Source organism: Triticum urartu, chromosome 2A (assembly GCF_056163025.1).
Source record: "Triticum urartu cultivar PI428250 chromosome 2A, HENAU_Tu73, whole genome shotgun sequence".
Taxonomy (NCBI): Eukaryota; Viridiplantae; Streptophyta; class Magnoliopsida; order Poales; family Poaceae; genus Triticum; species Triticum urartu.
Genome location: NC_141874.1, coordinates 687649797 through 687669812, shown reverse-complemented (window position 1 = coordinate 687669812; position 20016 = coordinate 687649797). Strand labels below are relative to the sequence as shown.

The window sequence follows — 20016 nt, the reverse complement described above, 5'->3', positions numbered from 1 at the left end:
GATTCCACAGTCTGTTCGTTCGCAGCAAAAAAGATTCCACAGAAGTAGTATGCGTACCAGTCAAAAACTAGACCGCTGGTGCAGTTTCGTGCCCTGAGCCCTTTCTGGGAGGTGTATGCCGCTACGTGGAACAGAAACAGCATCTGAAATTCCTGCGCTTTTCTGTGTGTGTTTTTTGTGGTGACATTTGCAGTGACGTTCGTCAAAACGGGACGCAAATCTTCACCTGTGTCTGGGAGACGCGGCAGTTGATACAGCAGCACATTACGAGGACACTGGTGGCTCGATCTCTAGGGGTCACGTGTCACGCTGGCCTACCCTACACAGCGCCGGATTATATTATATGCGTACAAAGCTACGTACAAAAAGGGCAAAGCGGGACCGTGCAACATATTTTTCCACCTAAAAAAAAAGGCGCCGAGAGAAAAATAGAAAGAAAATCGGAACAAGTACTCCTACTGCCCCTTCCTCCAAAAGGAGAGGAAAAAACAGCGAGTGCAGCTTCCCGTCTCACTTTTAACCCCCTACCATGGCAATCGCCCCGAATCCAAACCCATAAATAATCCCTCCCTCCCAACCTCTCCCCATCCTCCCTCCCACCTCCCAACGAGCCACAGAGGGAGAGAGAGCGCCCCGCCCGCGACCTGCTGCAGACCGCGCGAGATGCTGGCGCTGCTTCGGGTGCGCCGCCGCCGCCTCCTCTCCGCCTGATCCCGCCCCCGCGAGGTGAGCTCCGCCGCCGCCGTCCCGCTCTCCTGCTCCGCCGCGAGGCGGCCCATCTCGGCGCGATGGGTTTCTCGGTTGGATTTTTCTGAGGTTTTTCCGGGGGCGTTGGCTCTCCTGATTTGGATTGGTTGCCTTGTCGCGTAGCCCCTCGGGCCCTTTGGGTGGCTCTCCTTCGTCTCATCTCCCCGGGCAGGGGGAGAAGAAGATAACTCGGCGCCGTTTGCCGCAGAAAGGTTCCCTCTCCTTCTGATTAGTGCGTAAAGCTGCAAAGGCTCGCGGGAATTCCTGCGAGTTTTGGACCGGCCGGGCATGCATTCTCTCGGGATGATGAACCTTTTTCCTTCATCTATTCCTATTTAACTCGCAGTAGGCATGTTTCATCCCATAATACTTGTATCTGCTTGACTGCTTTCCCATGGATTCAGGAGGTGAAAAATATGTCCAACTTCCTGCGATTTGCTTTTCTCCTCTCTGTTTTATTATTCACTTTTTTTCTGCTTAGAATCCGGTTTGCGGACCGTGGAGTCGATCGTGCGCGACATGCCTTGCGCTTCATGCGCTGGTCAACGGGTAGAGGTTTAGCGAGGATTACGCTTAATCTGTGTGCAACGAATCTGTATGTGATAGAGTGATAGATTGATTAGCTGCCCGAACTCTTCATTGCTACCGTTTCCGTTGACCATTTATCGAGTGAAGACATTGGTGTAGTAGTAGTAGTATACTGATGCTGCAACCTGCGAGTGCATTTATTGGTTAGCTACCAAAGACTCTGCTACCCGTTAACTGATCAGTTAGTGCAGAACTTTGTGGGCACATTGATGCTGCAAACATTACAGTGATTGATTGATTGGTTGGCACCGAAATCTTTGTTGGTCGTTGCCCATTTTATTGCTAGTACCTTCGTTTGTAGGATACTGCAGGTCATTGGCTGAATCCTCTCTGGTTTCCTTGGTTTTGTTTCTTGAGTTCAGGGGAAGATCGGAACTGAGCGAGGACTGGGGGGATTGCTAAGAGGGAGGCGTCGAGATGGGGTTCAAGCCACTGGAATGGTACTGTCAGCCCGTGAAGGATGGGGCGTGGTCTCGCGCTATGGAGAGTGCATTTGGCGCATACACACCCTGTAGCATTGACTCCTTGGTGGTGTGCATCTCGTACCTCGCACTCTTTGGCGTTTGCTTCTATCGGATATGGAGGACGACCAAAGACTACAAGGTGCAGCGGTACAAGATACGCTCGCCGTACTACAACTATCTGCTTGGGCTGCTTGTGGTGTACTGCATAGCGGAGCCGCTCTACAAGATCGCCACCGGTACCTCCATCATGAACTTGGATGGCCAGTCTGGCCTTGCTCCATTTGAGGTGAGAATGCTTCATATCGTCGTTGTCAAATCTTGGTTTGATTTGTATGCTGGTATGCTATTCCTGCTTGATGAGTATATTTCCCGGGAACTGTGTAGCAATAGATTCTAGGGCTACCTGTAGTTTTGCAGTGAATAAATATTATGTTTGGTATGCATCTCACTCACAAGTGACTAGACTGATTTTATTTCGCTGCAGCAAACTGTTATGGGGTATAGTTACGTGCCACCTACAGTATGCAGATAAAATCTGAAGGAGTATACAACCAATTACCTAGACTTTAGCTTTGACAATAGTTTGTCAGTGGCGTTACATGCACTTCTTTCAGACCTTTACTTCTACCAAGTACTTGTTCCCTTTAGCCTTTTCAGTCGCTTGAAGCTCTACCTGTCTACAGGTTACTTCCTTGGTCATCGAGATTGCTGCCTGGTGCTGTATGCTTACAATGATTTTGCTGGAGACAAAAATTTACATCACTGAATTTAGATGGTACATCCGGTTTGTGGTAATTTACGTATTGGTTGGGAAAGCTGCTATGTTCAATGTTGTGCTTCCAGTGAGGCAGTACTATAGTTCAAGGTATATTACTTAATGAAACTTATTCGATGGTAGAGCTACCCTGTTTAGAGCTCTGTATATGTAGGCTAACTTCTTTATTTTGCTTATTATGCAGTTCAATATTCTACCTGTACTGCAGCGAGATAATATGCCAGGTTTGCCCCTTTGTTGTCTACTATCTCCATTCCTTCATGAAAGGTGTATTTTAACTGCTCAAATTCAAGCTTTGACCAACAGTTAATCTATGAATATATGCATTATGGTACACAATTTGATACTACCGTTTTTTTTCTTGGGAAGCACTTTCTTATGATTGTGTTTTTGTAACCATTAACAAAATATTTTACAAGAAATTAATGGTAAAAAATCATACACTATTTTACAAAAAAATCCTGGTATATTCATACTCAGTAAAAAATATGCCATACATTTCAAATAGTAACAATAATCGAATTCCCAAGACCTCTGCTGTATATTGAACACATTTTTCTGCAGTGCGTTTTTGGAATTCTCATGGTGGTGTATCTGCCTAGCTTGGATCCCTACCCGGGTTATACTCCAATCAGGAGCGAGTTGCTTGTTGATGACAATACTGATTATGAACCTCTTCCAGGAGGAGAGCAGATTTGCCCTGAAAGGCATGCCAATATCTTTTCGAGTGAGTAGATATAAATCATTGCACAGTATCAGATACTCACATAATACCCTTCTCTACTCTCATGACCTCTAGAAGTTTATTGATGTAAATCTACTTGCCTTGTTGCTGCTTTTTCATAGGGATATTCTTTTCATGGATGACCCCTCTAATGCAACAAGGATACAAAAGGCCTATCACTGATAGTGATATTTGGAAACTAGATGATTGGGATGAGACTGAAACATTATATAGCCGGTATGTTCTACCACAGTTTTGAGTTTTGACTGAAATGAGGATATTTGTACACACTAATTAAACATTGGGATCTTGTCTCAGATTTCAGGAATGCTGGAACAAAGAACTTCAAAAACCCAAACCTTGGCTGCTACGAGCTCTCCATAGTAGCCTCGGTGGAAGGTAAATTTGTACATATGGAACCTATATTTCTCAAAATCTCCACAGTGCGGCTACTTGCTATTTGGTTTGTGCTAACATTCGGTATTTTTCTTAACTTTCAAGGTTCTGGCTAGGAGGATTTTTTAAGGTGTGTGTATAAATATCTAGGCTGTTAATTTAGAAGATCTGCCTTTCAGTTCAGTCTTTATGTTAGTCCGATTTGATCACAATTAATTTGTTTAATCTGGTAATCATCTCCCCTCCCAAATTTGTAGATTGGCAATGATGCTTCTCAATTTGTTGGCCCAACCGTATTGAGCCTCTTGTTAGAGGTATGCTTCTCCTTTCATGAAATTTCAGAGTCACAATGGCAAAATGCTCTGTTTTATTAGTTATTTATTTTCATCATACTCAAACTACAACAGTGACTTTGAACACACTGAGAAACCTTGCATATTGTTTAGTTCTGTGTACCACTAAAAGTTTGGTGTTCTTTGGCAGTCTATGCAAAAAGGTGATCCTTCTTGGAATGGGTACATCTACGCTTTCTCAATCTTTGCTGGAGTGGTATGGACTATTTTCATCTCTTGCATGCTGTACATTATATTTCTTTGCTAATGACGCATGCTTGAACTTGTAAGCAATGCTGCTTGGGATTTAAAAAACCCTTTATCCTTGTTAACTTTCTGTACCATTCTCCAGTCACTGGGAGTTCTTGCTGAAGCACAGTACTTTCAGAATGTCATGCGGACCGGTTTCAGATTGAGGTCTACATTGGTAAGTTTTATCTATCAAAGCCTAAAAAGTGCATCACATGCTTTTTAGCTTTCTGTTAAGAGAGTCAATATGCAACCACAGAATACCTGGTCCCACTTTGCTTTGTTGTCACTCTCATTTCTACTTACGATTGATATGGGGCTTGCACCTCCTGATTCGTGCAACACGCACATGTCTTACCTCGTGACTTACTAGTTTACTTTTCCTCATATAAACTAGATAACCTGTCTCAGCTGCCCTAAAAAACACATGGTTAGTTGTCATGCACTAATAAAATTTAGTACTGACAGCAAAGGATTATAATATATCTAGTGTGCAACAATAGAGACCCTGTTCCAAACTTCTAATTTCTACCTTATATTTTTGTTACACTACTTTAGGTATAGACAAATGTTACTTCTGTCGGAGAAGCTGGCAAGAGCACTTCCTTTCAGTCACAAGAAATTATAATTTATATTACAGACTCAGAGAACAAGTCCAAAGAACACACTAGACATATGGACCACCCCCAATGTTTCAGGAATCACTTCATCATTTTTAGAAAAGTTTGTGGTTTTTTGTTGGCCCACAGATTGCTGCTGTTTTCCGCAAGTCCTTGCGATTGACCAATGATAGTCGTAAGAAGTTTGCTTCTGGGAGGATTACAAATTTGATTTCAACCGATGCGGAGTCCCTTCAGGTACGTCGTTAAGACTCAGTTATTGTTTCTATGTTAGAGAGGAGGGAGAAATGTAGTGCGTACATTACATACCGTACATGCGGGTAATTTGTCTCACTTTGCACACTTATAATTTTATCCTTAAATTTGCAGCAAGTATGCCAGCAACTTCACAGTCTATGGTCTGCTCCTTTTCGCATTGTTATTGCCATGGTCCTGCTATATGCGCAACTAGGTCCTGCAGCACTTCTCGGTGCCCTCATGTTGGCTCTTTTGATCCCTATTCAGGTATATCTCTCTTTAAGCACTTGCAATCATGAAAACTCTTGCGTTGCATCTTGAAGTGTGTCTATGCCCTCTGTCCTAGTCCCAAACATTACTAATTGTGATTGATGTTGGCATTGGCTGCTACATGTGTTAGAAGGATGTTTTTCATATATAGATTCTTGTGCATAGCCTAGAGTTCATATTAGAGCCTTCATGTGATCATGTAACTGTGAACCTACTGAGTTCCTCCCAGAAACTCCTGGTTATGTTTTTCCTATCTATTTATCGCAATATGTAGATTTTAGTTGACCAAAACTGCAATAACTAATATCCAGAAGGGGCAGTGGTTGAAGTAGACAAGTAGTTATCTCACTTGGTGTCACAATTGAAATCCTTAATCATGGTTCAGTCCATTTTACTGCTTATATTTTTCCCTTTAAGCCAATAATGCCGGTTGGATAGTTGGCAGTTGGATATAATTAGCATATATTCATAAGAATGATATATCTCCGTTAAATTACAGTAGTTTTACTCTTCTTTCAATTTAAAATACACATTTTATGCTTTCAGCATTGGCTGTTTTGGCTGAATTTTTTGTGTATTCATTTTATCAGACAGTTATCATAGGCAAAATGCAAAAGCTTACCAAAGAAGGGTTGCAAAGGACTGACAAACGAATCAGTCTCATGAATGAAATATTAGCTGCGATGGATACAGTCAAGTATGCTTACATCTACTTACACTTTCATTAGTAGTAATATTTGTATAATGTATTTTGGTATAAACTGTCCCAACTGTTTCCCTGTTTAGATGTTATGCTTGGGAGCAAAGTTTCCAGTCAAAGGTGCAGGACATCCGTGACGATGAGCTTTCCTGGTTTCGCAGTGCTCAATTGCTGGCCGCGGTATGTTCCTCTTTTACTTGCATAAGGTTCAGTTGTTTCAAGCTTCATTGTGCGGTGTATTCGTCTGTTCTTTTGTATGTTGGTTGTCACATGGACTTTTTTGTTGCCATATGAGAATCGGAGTTCCGTGCTATAGCACCAACTCTATTGGTGGTTCTTAATCCTATGGGATTTACTTTAAATTAGGGCTGTTACTTGACTTCAAAATAGAACTGAGAGTTTTTACATTCACTAATCTTTGCCTGTTACCCTTTTCCTTGCTTGTTGCAGCTGAATAGCTTTATCCTCAACAGTATTCCTGTCGTTGTCACGGTGGTTTCATTTGGCGTTTACTCTCTGTTGGGGGGTGAGCTGACGGCAGCAAAGGCGTTTACCTCTCTTTCACTATTTGCAGTGTTAAGGTTCCCACTTTTTATGCTGCCAAATCTGATAACTCAGGTGAGCAAAAGGATGCAATTCTTGTTTTCATGAAGTTATTTTGCAAGAATACTAACAAGTTAACAAGTATCTTTGGATTATTATGCATTGATGATTTTTCTATTCCTTCAATCTGAAATTTCACTTGCCTGTGGCAGACATAGTTAGTTAATTTCTGTAGTTAGCATTTTTATTGTAAACAAATGATGTCTCGACTTGGTTTCCTATTTTTCTTTCCTCAGGAATTCTTTTGTGTTGTTGCCTTACTACTCGTTCTTCTTTTAAATTCAACAGGTTGTTAACTGTAAGGTTTCGTTGAAACGACTGGAAGATCTCCTCTTGGCTGATGAGAGAATACTTATGCCAAATCCACCTATTGATCCTGAGCTTCCAGCCATTTCTATCAAGAATGGAAACTTTTCATGGGAGTTGCAGGTATATGAAGTTCTTTTTTACTATTGCACATGCAGCTTTACATTAAACACTAATCTTCTGATTCTGTGGCCTAGATATTATTTATTGGCAAACATACACTGGAATAGTAGTCATAATCTAGCAGCCTAGCATGCTTTGTTAATGGGAATGACAACTGCAAAAGAGCAGCTAATTAATGAATAGGCGAAGACGTGTTTTAGTTCATAATGAATTGGTGGTTATCTTGAGGGTGCCATTCCCCATTAGTTGTGATACGAAGATATTTCCATTTTGCCAGTTCTCTTTTTTTATGACGTTCCTTGAGAATTAAATTTTCAAACATTGGCAGGCTGAGCGACCAACACTATCAAATGTCAATCTGGACGTGCCTGTCGGCAGTTTAGTTGCAATAGTAGGAAGCACTGGGGAGGGGAAGACTTCTCTTATTTCTGCAATGCTTGGTGAAATAGCACCAGTATCAGGATCAGATACCTCAGTGGTCATTCGTGGTTCAGTGGCATATGTTCCTCAAGTTTCATGGATCTTCAATGCTACCGTAAGATACAATATCTTTATTGCTATCATTCTGCTAATTGAACCCTTTATGACTGTACGGAGAAATATCTGTGATATCTACAGGTCCGGGATAACATATTGTTTGGGTCTCCATTCCAACCTTCACGCTACGGGAGAGCAATAGATTCTACTGCATTACGACATGACCTTGACCTACTCCCAGTAAGTTCCAATGTCCAAATATGCTGTTATTTGACGAAGTGACCTTGCTAGAGAACAGGTTTCTAGTTTTTTAGTTGGGCTGGTTATATTCAAGTTGTGCCTTTGTGCAGTCTGCTTTGTTTCTTTCACCTACCAACTGACAAAGAATGGATTTTCTTGTCCTTGTTTCAGGGTGGCGATCTCACAGAGATTGGAGAAAGGGGAGTGAATATTAGTGGGGGGCAAAAACAAAGAGTTTCAATGGCAAGAGCTGTTTATTCTGATTCAGATGTTTACCTATTTGATGATCCACTGAGTGCATTAGATGCCCATGTTGGTCGACAGGTGCATTCGTCTTGCTTCCTTTGTGATGCTTTCTATTTTTTAATCTTTCCGTACTCAGACTCGATGATTAGGAGTTGGTGATGGTGTTTCTTTGGTTGATATTAGTCATCCTTTTGTCGTGATCTCTTCATACCTAGGTGGCAGAAAGAGTATTGAGCGTTTTAAACATTGACATTCTTCCTTCAGAAACAGTTCAAGACATGTGCAATGCTGTGCAAATTTAACTTGATTTCAACAGATATACAAGATATAACATCCTCGCTTGATAATATGTAATTGATACACTATTCATGTAGTTCTTTGAACTCCCCACTTTATAGTGTATAGAACTTAATTCTTGAAAGAGAGAAGAATGTTGGACAACTTACCCTAATTTATTCCAGATTTTGGATATGAAAAATAAATAAAACCATCAGGGAGGTTTTGTGGCATTGTTTAGGCATGTATCAGAGCCATGTTTTGGTGCTTGTGGATATATTCATCCATGGCCTTTTCTCAGTGTTAATACTACTACATAATCTTATTTAATTACCCTTTATGAATGCAGGTATTTGATAAATGTATCAAAGAAGAGCTACGGCACAAAACTCGGGTCCTCGTTACTAATCAGCTGCATTTTCTGCCATATGTGGATAAAATACTGCTAATCCATGATGGAGTAGTTAAAGAGGAGGGTACATTTGATGAACTTAGTAATACTGGGGAGCAGTTCAAAAAACTTATGGAAAATGCTGGAAAGATGGAGGAACAAACAGAAGAGAAACAAGACGAAAACAAGTCACAGGATGACATAAAGCACACTGAAAATGGGGACGTAGTAATAGCTGATGGTGGTCTGCAAAAGAGCCAGGATAGTTCGAGTAAAACAAAGCAGGGAAAATCTGTTCTTATTAAGCAAGAGGAACGTGAAACTGGAGTTGTCAGTACGAAGGTCCTTTCACGGTAAAAGCTACTACCGTGCAATATCATATTTGATGTATAATATATATCATATTTGATGTATAATGCAATGTAGAAAAAAGGTGTAAAGTAGGCTGATGATTGTGCATATATATCTATGTTAGCATTCTCTATGTTGCCCTAAAGCTTGGTGATTTTTAAATTATCTTTATCCATATATGGATATCAATTAGATTTTTAGTGTCTTTAGTAGCTTTAAATATTCTATAAGACTTAATGGATCATAAAGCCCTAGAAAATATACTTACTATGTTTATTTTGCAGCTACAAAAATGCAATGGGAGGTATTTGGGCGGTGTCCGTCCTCTTCTTGTGCTATACACTGACTGAAACTCTACGAATTTCAAGTAGCACATGGTTGAGCATTTGGACTGATGAGGGTTCTCTGAATATCCATGGCCCTGGTTACTACAACTTAATCTATGGCATTCTTTCTTTTGGGCAGGTATTTACACTCATTACCTTTTCTTTTCCCACTTTCTTTTGGTGTGTGTGTCTGATTGATCACATGCAAGCTGACAAATTGACAAAATCTTGGTTCAGGTTCTAGTCACTCTCACGAATTCTTATTGGCTGATCACGTCAAGTCTTCGAGCTGCCAAGAGGTTGCATGACTACATGCTCCGGTCTATATTAAGAGCTCCCATGGTATTTTTTCACACCAATCCACTTGGACGGATCATCAACAGATTTTCGAAGGATTTGGGTGACATTGACAGGAATCTTGCTGTCTTCGTCAACATGTTTATGGCACAAATATCTCAGTTGCTCTCAACATTTGTTCTCATCGGTGTTGTCAGCACTATGTCTCTTTGGGCTATCATGCCACTTCTGATTTTATTTTATGCAGCCTACCTTTATTACCAGGTAATTTCATGTGAGATGACTACTAAACAACTGTAATTTTGCTTTTACATGTACCTTCTTGACACTTTATAACCTTGTTTGCTCAGGCCACATCACGCGAGGTAAAGCGCATGGATTCTATTACTAGGTCTCCTGTGTATGCTCAGTTTTCAGAGGCATTAAATGGTCTGTCCACAATCCGTGCCTACAAAGCCTATGATAGAATGTCAAACATCAATGGGAAATCAATGGACAACAACATCAGGTTCACACTCGTTAACATGAGTTCAAATAGGTGGCTAGCCATCCGGCTGGAAACATTGGGTGGCATCATGATATGGTTCACGGCAACATTTGCTGTCATGCAAAACCAACGAGCAGAGAATCAGAAGGCCTTTGCTTCCACGATGGGTCTTCTTCTTACCTATACCCTCAATATCACCAATCTGCTCACAGCTGTTCTTCGTCTTGCTAGTCTTGCTGAAAACAGCATGAATGCTGTTGAACGTGTGGGAACATACATTGAGTTGCCTTCTGAGGCTCCTCCTGTCATTGAGGATAACAGGCCACCTCCTGGTTGGCCATCATCTGGTATCATCAAGTTTGAAGATGTTGTGCTTCGGTACCGACCAGAACTTCCTCCTGTTCTTCATGGAATATCATTCATTATTAATGGAAGTGAGAAGGTAGGAATAGTTGGCAGAACAGGTGCTGGTAAATCTAGCATGCTTAATGCTTTGTTCCGTATTGTGGAGCTGGAGCGAGGGAGAATATTGATTGATGATTGTGATACTTCTAAGTTTGGAATTTGGGATTTGCGAAAAGTGTTAGGAATAATACCACAGGCACCGGTCCTCTTTTCAGGTTTGTTACTATACATAAGATCTTCATGTGTGCTTTATGTAATTTTTTTACGGATGCTTTATGTAAATTAGTACAGTAGTTATGTACAGAAATCCAAATATGTGGCTCTAGTCTGTTCTTCCGACGACTTCAATTATTTGCTTCAATGATTGTTTTATGTATGGCTATCCAGGTACTATTCGATTTAATCTGGATCCTTTCAGCGAGCATAATGATGCGGATCTATGGGAGGCTCTTGAAAGGGCTCATCTAAAAGATGTCATAAGGAGGAATGCTCTAGGGCTAGATGCTGAGGTAAGCTGCATGTTTACCTTTATTTATCTTATCCTGTCTTTTTTTGACAAACGATAAATTCTTGCACAAATTTACCAGTTTGTTGTACCAGACTAACTGTAGCACATGGAACTGGTAAGCATTTGCCAATCTATGAAGTTCTAGGAGTTTGTTTAGAATGTTAGAAAGGGGTTGCAAAACAATAGACTACTGCTGCTTTTGACATAGTAGAGAATTTAATGCCGAATAACCAGACTTTGGCCCTTTTTACCACCTTTACAGTAGATCCCTTGTTCTTTTGAGAATAATCATATGGAAAGTTCTTGCTGAACATCACTCATTCACTCTGTTAACAGGTTTCTGAGGCCGGTGAAAATTTTAGCGTTGGACAGCGGCAGCTGCTGAGTTTAGCTCGTGCATTGCTACGAAGGGCAAAGATACTTGTTCTTGATGAGGCAACAGCAGCAGTTGATGTTCGAACTGATGCTCTTATACAGAAGACAATCAGAGAAGAATTCAAGAGTTGTACAATGCTTATAATCGCTCACCGCTTGAACACTGTTATCGACTGTGACAGGTTGCTTATTCTAAGTTCTGGGAAGGTATGATAATGGATAGAGCTTTGTTCTTTCATTCCTGGACATGCGTCTCATTTGAATTGGTGCTAGTATATTCATGTCATGCGCTGATTTTCTGAAGTAATGAGTAGTCCTGTTTATTTCGAGCTGGTCAAAGCTGGGATTTACTAGCTTGGTGTGGATGGTTTTTGAGTGTTTTTTGGATTCTAACAAGAGTCCAAGGGTGCATTATCGATTTACTTTTTACAGCTGTGAAATAGATTGCTGTAAGTAGATCCGTGCACTCCACCCGAAGAAGTTTATACTATTTTTTATGTTTAATCACACATATTCTTTTTTCCTCAACTGCACAACTCTTGGTACCCCAAACTTGTTTAAAGTAATATTTTGTTTCAGATTTCGGAATTTGACACCCCCGAGAACCTTCTGAGCAATGAGGATGGTGCTTTCTCCAAGATGGTTCAGAGCACAGGGCCTAGCAATGCAGAATATCTTAAGGTAATGTGCAGCTGCTACCATGTTTATTTTCTATAATCTTGTCATATGCACTTCTTTATAGAATAGAGCTAATAATGCCTATCGTCATTAACTTGGCTCAAGTACACATAGTTGGCCTACTTTCAGTGCGAACATTGATATGTATTTTGATCCATTTTTTCTATGAAAAATCAAACAGTCTCTTGTGCTTGGGAATGGTGAAGAGAGGCTGCGAAAGGAAGAAAGTAAGCTGCAAGATATTCAGAGGAAATGGGCCGCGTCGAACCGATGGGCTGTTGCTGCCCAGTTTGCGCTTGCTGCTAGCCTCGCGTCATCCCACAGCGACCTTCTCTCATTGGAGGTTGCTGAGGGAAACAACATCCTCAGGAAAACAAAGGACGCAGTAATCACCCTGCAGGGCGTCCTTGAAGGGAAGCACAACACCGAAATCGAGGAGTCACTCACCGAGTATCAGGTTCCATCTGATAGGTGGTGGTCGTCACTTTACAAAGTCATCGAAGGTAACTGCTTTAGTTTCACTTTCTGACATGCTTTCACACTTTCCCTTCGGTATTCAGCTGTATCCCTAGTAATCCGACCCCATGCTAAAAATCTGTTACGTGTTGCTTTCAGGCCTCGGCACGATGAGCAAACTGGGGCGCAACCGTCTACGGCAACCTGGTTATAGTTTTGAAAACCACGGGTCTATTGACTGGGATCAAATTTAGGTGTAGAACACTGCATTGCTGCGCTACCGAATCCCTGGAACCGCATCGTGGAATAGTTTGGGGGTGTGCATTAATCAGGCACGGTTTAATTTCTACAGTATTGTAGTACATTTTTGTACATTTCATTGCCAGTGCATTGACGTGCAAGTCGGGAGTTACTCAGTAGAAACGCCGTCTTGATGCCTATCTGAAGGCGAATAACAAGGGGATTTTGTAGCAGTGGCAGTCTTGTAATGTCGTCCGCATGGGTTACATTTCTTGTGCCCAATCTCGGTAATCAGCGTACCCGAAATTTTGATAATATTGCAATACGAGTGTACGTGGATTCTTTATGTCCTGATGGTTATGTCCAGTCTTTCTTTGCTTGATATAAATAACACGTTTGTCTGCCTCGGAATATCGAGTTTGAGATTTTTCCTAGTCACAGAACGGGAATATCCTCAATGGCTTGTGTAGTTGTTCGGATAGGCTCATATTCTTGAATTAGACGACAGAAAAATCACTCTCCCAGAGGGAGTACACACTGGAATACTGATCTCGAAATTATTTCTTGCTACTTGGAGAATGTCACTTCCTGAGCAGCTTAGGCTGTCGCATTGATGAGCCAATTGTCAGATAAGACCACCTATGCTTTTGTATTGACAGAAAAGACCACCTGCAATCTATATTGATAGAGAAGACCACGTACGCTGTGGTGGCAGATCCGCCCACCGCCATGTGGCACCTGCCGCCACGGGCAACGGCGGCAACTTGCCTGCCACTGAATTTCAAGCGAGTGTGAGAGCTGGAACGGAATGGCGACATGTCAGTAGCGGCAGCTTCCACATCACAGGCGACAGCCTGAGGGAGTGACGACATGGCCCGCCACCGCGTCGCCGTTTCGTTCCAGCTCGCGCGTTCGCTCAAAATCCTGTGGCAGGCGAGCTGTCGCCGTTGCCCGTGGCGGCAGGTGCTGCCACCTCCGCCTGTTATAATCTTTTCTGTCAATTCCGATTGCAGGTGGTCTTTTCTGTCAATATGAAAGCGTATGTGGTTTTATCTGACAAAAATTCAACCTAAAGGTCCCTCGTATGCGGATGGGGAGGAGACATTAAGAAGAACATAATTTTTGGATTTCCCTACTCAGAGGCCCATATTTTCATGTAGAAGAGCTCGGGATTTTTTAAAAAATGATCTAAAAGGTCTTATATTACTTTACAGAGGGAGCACATGGGAAATCGAAGCAAGGTGTTGCTTGGCGCTTAGCGAGTGCAGTAAATCGACCTTAATCCAAGAGTTGCAATGCGCACACGAAGTGAATCAAGATGAGAACCCTCTACCTATGCCACACCATCATGCCTTTTTAACACAACACAATCGTAGATACTAACATACATGCACATTTATCCACCTCTATAAATGGACACCTGCACACCTTACCCTATAGACACCTTCGAGATACTAACACAACATGAAGTCAATCTCAAGTGCCTTGTAGTTGACGGGTGCCTTTTGACTGGATCAAGGGGGAGATATCCAAAACTGGAATTGCATCGATTCAAGTATCGGAAACCCGTGTCAAGCAAAATTAGTTAGATCCTCTTTAGTTTACAGGATTTCTAAAATGTGGGAACGTGAGATTTTTTTAGGAATTGTATGTCATGGCATGTTGAATCCTACGAATTGAAAAGCAACAATGTGTAAAAACACATGCACTTTCTTGAAGAATTAGGTGTATGCCATGGTTGTCACTGAAACAAATAACACATTTCATGAGATTGAAATCAACGGAAAATTTGGATCTCAAGTAAGATCTCTTAGCAACTCGTGAAACCTCTCGCGTGGGCCCCTAGTAAATTGTCCCACCGAGTCCAAAGGACCTGACAAGGCATAAAAACTTAGTTGGAGAGTCTAACAAGGCTTAAAAAACTTGGTCCCAACATAGTTTTTTAGAGACTTCCCCAGCTTGGTTTTAGTTTTCCTGTTACAACCATAGTTCCACTTACTATTGTCGGGCTTACTGGTAAATACTCCCTCCGTTCCTTGATATAATGTGTATAGATTTTTGAGAAAAAAAATCCGAAATATAAGGTGTATTACGTTGCACCACTCGTTTGGATTTTTTAGGGATTTGATTACATTTTCTTATATCAAGCAAGCTCCTCTATTTTATCATGTCAATTAGTAAGCTGTAATCCCGCCCAAACTTGTGAAATTTTCTCCACGTGCGTTCTTTAATTTTTGCGCCAAAAACTATACACCCTATATTTAGGAACAGAGGGTAAAGAAAACTATGATAATATTTGCCATATTCTAGGCAAGAACTCGAAGCAGATAAGGTGGGAGACGATGTTCTTGATCATTCTTAAGGTGGCAGATATTTGCCTTGTACGTCTTTATCATTCTTAATTTGTGCAATGCAGATTATTCTTTTAGTGGGAGACGATGTTCCGGTCGATAGCGAGGTGCCCGCGATGACTTTGTAAATCTTGAAGTTTCCCAACTCCGACCTGGCCTTCATTAGGCATTGTGTGTGGTGGTGTGAGTGTGCGCGTGTGTGCGTCTACGTTTTAATCATTGTTGACCATTCACATGCAAGCATAATTCTATGAACTGTCATTAATAATATCATCTTTCCGTATCAAAAAGATCCAACCACAAAAGAGTTTAACACTCGGCTACATATGAAGATGCACACAGTCCAGACACACAAAGTTCCACATAAGTACATGACTTTTCATATCTCTATGTAATACATGAAGATCACATCACAAGTAGCTTATTTGAATTTAAAACACAACATGTACAATTAGAATTTAAGGACACATAAATAAAGTTGCTGCAGATACCGAATTCGAAGGCTCACACCCCACACATATGGCTTTGACAACAAACAAGACCATGCAAAGACCCGGATAGGGAAACGACGGTTCAGCGGGGCAGCTGTACGTGGAGAGTTGCACGCAACCACAGATCCTCCTTCTTCCTAGCAGTGATTCCCATGGTTTCTGTCATGTCAAGATCACCGGGAAGAATGCCATCTGGGAGAGCCCAGTCAAAACAAAATAGGAGACTTGCGAGTGCTAGCTCAATATTCGCGATCCCAAAATGCATCCCGGGGCAAATCCGACGTCCGGCACCGAAAGGTGTGAACTCAAAGTCGTTGCCTTTGTAATCTATCTTACTACCCATAAATCTATCTGGCACGAATGCTTCTGGTTCGTCCCAGTATTCCGGGTCCCTTGAGATAGCCCAAGCATTCACAAGAACAGTAGCACCTTTGGGAACATCATAGCCAAGTATATTGCATTGTTCTTGGCATTCCCTTGGCAATAATAATGGACCAGGTGTGTGCAATCGCATGGTCTCCTTGATGACACAATGCAAGTAGCTTAGCTGGCCTAGACCCTCCTCGGTTACCTCCATTTGTCCCATGAAGGCACCCCTGACCTCAGCTTGTGCTCTAGACATCACGCTAGGGTTTTGCATCAACTCTGCCATGGCCCACAGTAGCGTTGTTACTGGTGCCTCAACCCCTCCTGCAAAAACATCCTATGTTCTTTTTCTAGTTGGTGAAACCGTGGATTGAAAGAAAAACTAGTGCGTAAACACACACACACACACACACACACACACACACACACACACACACACACACACACACACACACACACACACACATGAATTCATTTTTAATATACTTCAGATGCCACAAAGTGAGTCTAATGAAACGAATCAGTTTGAGATTATATATTTCATACTATTTGCACATAAACTATTTTTCTATGTAAAAATGGCACAGTGAATAAAGTAAAGGCTTCGATGATATTTTTTCGTAAAACTTGTACTTATATATCTTAGAATAATTAATAAAGTATAATAAGAATGATAAAGATGTATAATAAGTTTTTTTTTGAGCATTATAATAAGTTTGTTTAGGTGGTATAGCATGAGAGTATATATATACTTCTACTACCTCTGTCCTGTTTTATTAGTCCCCTTTATAATTTGTGCTCAATTTTGACCAAAGATTCAACTCACAAAATGTTAGTGCATGTTATGAAAAATTATATCGTTGAATTTATATTTAAACATAGTTTTTAATGATATTATTTTTGGTGACATGCATGAATATTCTGTTAGTTAAATTTATGGTTAAAATTTGACACATATTACAATGGGAATCAATAAACCAGGACAGAGGCAGTAGTTAGGAGTGCAGAAAATTAGTAGCTAGGAACAAAATAACTTACGAAAATCACTGCTTTGATATTGTCCATGGTGAGGGGGAACTGAAGGTTGCCTTCTCGTTTGATCCTCAAGAGGACATCGATCAGGATTTCCTGGTGCACATCCTTGGAGGACCTTCTCTCAAGATGCTCACAGATGACGCGTTCCAGGAACAATAGCGACGAGTCCCGGCAGACCGCAGCCCTGTGCAGCGTGCTGCTCAGAGTGCGCGCTAGCCACGACGACGGGAACAAGTCAGATATGGTGAGGCTACCTATCAGCCGCACCGCCTCTTTCACATGACCGAGCAAGGTGCCAACGTCGCTGTCCTTGAACCGGGTACCCATGATTGAGTGCACCGTTGTGTCCGTCCCGTGGATGGTGAGCATCTTACTCAGGTTCACAAGTGGCTCCGACTTTGATGCGGATGAGATGGAGCGGATGAGCACGCTCACCTCCTGCTCACGGGTGGGACGGAAAGAGTTGATGCGCTTGGCGTTCAGCAGCGCGACGATGCAAATCTTGCGGAGCTGCCGCAAGTGCTCGCCGTACGGGGCAAAGGAGATCCCGGGGCCATGCTCGTTCAACACCTTGGCAGATGCGCTCAGCGGCCTGGTGCAGAAGACGTGGTCGTGCGTCTTCATGATCTCCTTGGCAGCCTCGGCGCTGGAGGCGATGATCACTGGGACCTTGCCGAACTTGAGGAGCATCAGAGGCCCATGGCGTCGGGAGAGGTCCCGTAAGGCACGGTGTGGGAGGGCGCCGAAAAGGTGGTGGAGGCTGCCGATGACAGGAAGCTGCCATGGGCCCGGAGGGAGCCGTAGACCGCGGTTGCCGGAGCCAAAGAACGCTCTGGAGAAGCGAATGATGGTGTACACAAGTGGAAGAAGAGCTAGGAGATAGTAGCATGCATCACCGTCCATGACTGGCTACTAGACAACTAGTGTGGACGATGTCTGATCAATGCCGAATTGTACAAGATTGGGTTTCTGGATGGAGAGCTCAAGTAATCACATTATATAGGCAACGTTTGTGGTGGTTGCTTGATGCTACTTTTGTTAAAAACCATATATATCATTTCTAGCTACATAGCCGAAGCGGCCAAACCAAGGCCATCACCCTCGCCAAGATCTCTAATCTTAGGGCATCTCCAGCCGTTGGCCCTCCAGAAGGGGCGAAAAATCGTCCCCTGGGGGCGCACCGGCGCTAAACCGCGCAATGGGGGCGTGATGCCCCCCAGTCGCGGCCCCCCACGGATTTTTAAAATGTTTAAATTCGGCGCAAACACAACGCAAACACGGGCGAGCTCGTTCAAATTTAAACATATTTTACAAAAAAAAAAACTACCGCGGGCTACCCCCGCCGTCTCCCTCGCCGCCCGCCTCGCCGCCCGCCCACGCGGTTCTACATGCCGAGGAGGCTGTAGAACCGCGTGTAGTCACCGCCGCCGCCGTCGTCGTCGTCGCCCCCGCCTACGCCTCCGCCGTCCCTGCTGCATCCCTCCCCCGGTTGGCGCGGCGGGTTGGACGGTCCGGGGGCGTCGTCGTCGGAGCTATCGAGGACGACGACACCGTCCTCGTCCTCGCGCCCACGTTTGCGGGCGGCGATCTCCTCCAGGGCCGGGCGCCGCCGTACCATCTCCTCGCACACGTAGTCGTCGCGCGACCACCGCATGGCGTCCTCGTCAGAGAAGCCGCACCGGGCTATCTCCTCGTACTCCGGGGGGAGGCTGGACTCCACCTTGGGCTCGACGAGGGCGCCGGAGCTGCGGGTACGCGCGCGGACAGGCGTGTCCTGGGGCTCCGGCTTGACGGGACAGAGGTGGAGGCAGGGAGAGCCGCCGGAGCTGCGGGTACGCGCGCTGACAGGCGTGTCCTGGGGCTCCGGCTTGACGGGGCGGAGGTGGAGGCAGGGAAAGCCGCCGGACGAGGAGGAGGACGCCCCGGTCTGCATGCGCCTCGGCGTCCAGGAGCTTCCCCGGCGGCGTGAGAAGGACGGGGGAGTGGGGTACTCGAGGCGCGGCGTGTTGCCGCCCTCGATGTAATCGAGGACGGCCTCCAACGTGCGGCCGGGCACGTCCCACCACCGGCGCCGACCATCGGAGTTGAGCCTGCCGGAGGGCACGATGCCGTTGGTGGCCTCGAGCTGCTCGGCGTGACGGCGGCGGAAGTAGGGCTCCTAGAGCGGGCTGTCGGGGACGTACCGTGGCCCCTCCCTCGCCGCCCGCGGCAGGGACGCGCGGATGCATGCGATCTCCGCACGCCGCGTCGCCCCGGTGGGTGGTGGTGGCACCGGCACGCCGCCGGCGCTGATCCTCCAAGCCCCGGGCACCCGCATGTCCGGCGGGACTGGGTACTCGGCCTCGAAAAGGAGGCGAGCCTCGTCCTCGTGCAGATGACGGCGCCCGAATCCGTTCGCCGCCGCACCGTCGCCTGGGAAACGCTCGGCCATGCTTTCTCAACTGGTGACGGCGAGAGGAGAAAAGGGGGAGAAATGAGCGCGTCGTCGGTGGATGATCGGGGTGAGTCTCTCCGGCGCGCTTGCAGTCGGCTTTTATAGGCGGAGACACCGCGTGGTAGGCTTGGCCGGCGCGTTACGCGTGGCGTCATTGCGTGGCGGCCGAGCCGTCCAGCCTTCACTGCGCCGCCCGTGAGGCATCAATGGAGGCTGACCGGCGCGGCAGCGCGCGGCAATTTTGGCATCGATTCGCCGCGGGAAACGAGGCGATGAGGACGACGATGGGGCGAGAAGAGGGTAGAGTCGCTGACGCGGCGGGCCCGCGGCTCTTTGCGCCAAAAACGATTCGCCCGGGGGCCCCGAGCGACCCCAGCACGCCGGGTTCGGGTTGGGTCCGCCCGCGCCAATTTCGGCCCGAGCCGGCGAAAACTGGGCTCTTGAAGGCGCGA

At 44.5% G+C, this 20016-nt stretch overlaps 2 protein-coding genes across 3 annotated transcripts; one reads left to right on the top strand and one right to left on the bottom strand.

Moving 5' to 3' along the window:
* Window positions 1–471: 471 nt before the first annotated feature.
* Window positions 472–13233, top strand: LOC125528618 (ABC transporter C family member 2). Of its 2 annotated transcripts, none has more exons than XM_087544929.1 (29): window positions 472–726; window positions 1698–2085; window positions 2483–2664; window positions 2759–2798; window positions 3139–3301; window positions 3421–3535; window positions 3617–3697; window positions 3800–3824; window positions 3952–4008; window positions 4178–4243; window positions 4379–4453; window positions 5025–5132; window positions 5265–5399; window positions 5993–6099; window positions 6189–6282; window positions 6553–6720; window positions 6994–7134; window positions 7463–7669; window positions 7753–7851; window positions 8023–8175; window positions 8723–9117; window positions 9400–9580; window positions 9679–10002; window positions 10089–10845; window positions 11018–11139; window positions 11475–11720; window positions 12093–12194; window positions 12373–12694; window positions 12807–13233. In XM_087544929.1, exons 2-29 carry the CDS (start codon window positions 1753–1755, stop codon window positions 12899–12901), a joined length of 4893 nt encoding a protein of 1630 aa, XP_087401055.1. In that variant the 5' UTR covers window positions 472–726; window positions 1698–1752; the 3' UTR covers window positions 12902–13233. The 2 variants fall into 2 exon arrangements, with proteins under 2 accessions (XP_087401055.1, XP_048549023.2); XM_048693066.2 differs by lacking the exon at window positions 472–726 and adding an exon at window positions 914–1096.
* Window positions 13234–15726: 2493 nt separating this feature from the next.
* LOC125534106 (desmethyl-deoxy-podophyllotoxin synthase) lies at window positions 15727–18055 on the bottom strand. The gene is made up of 2 exons (XM_048697403.2): window positions 17134–18055; window positions 15727–16432 (listed from the first exon to the last, which is right to left on the bottom strand). Exons 1-2 carry the CDS (start codon window positions 18031–18033, stop codon window positions 15812–15814), a joined length of 1521 nt encoding a protein of 506 aa, XP_048553360.2. The 5' UTR covers window positions 18034–18055; the 3' UTR covers window positions 15727–15811.
* Window positions 18056–20016: the final 1961 nt, after the last annotated feature.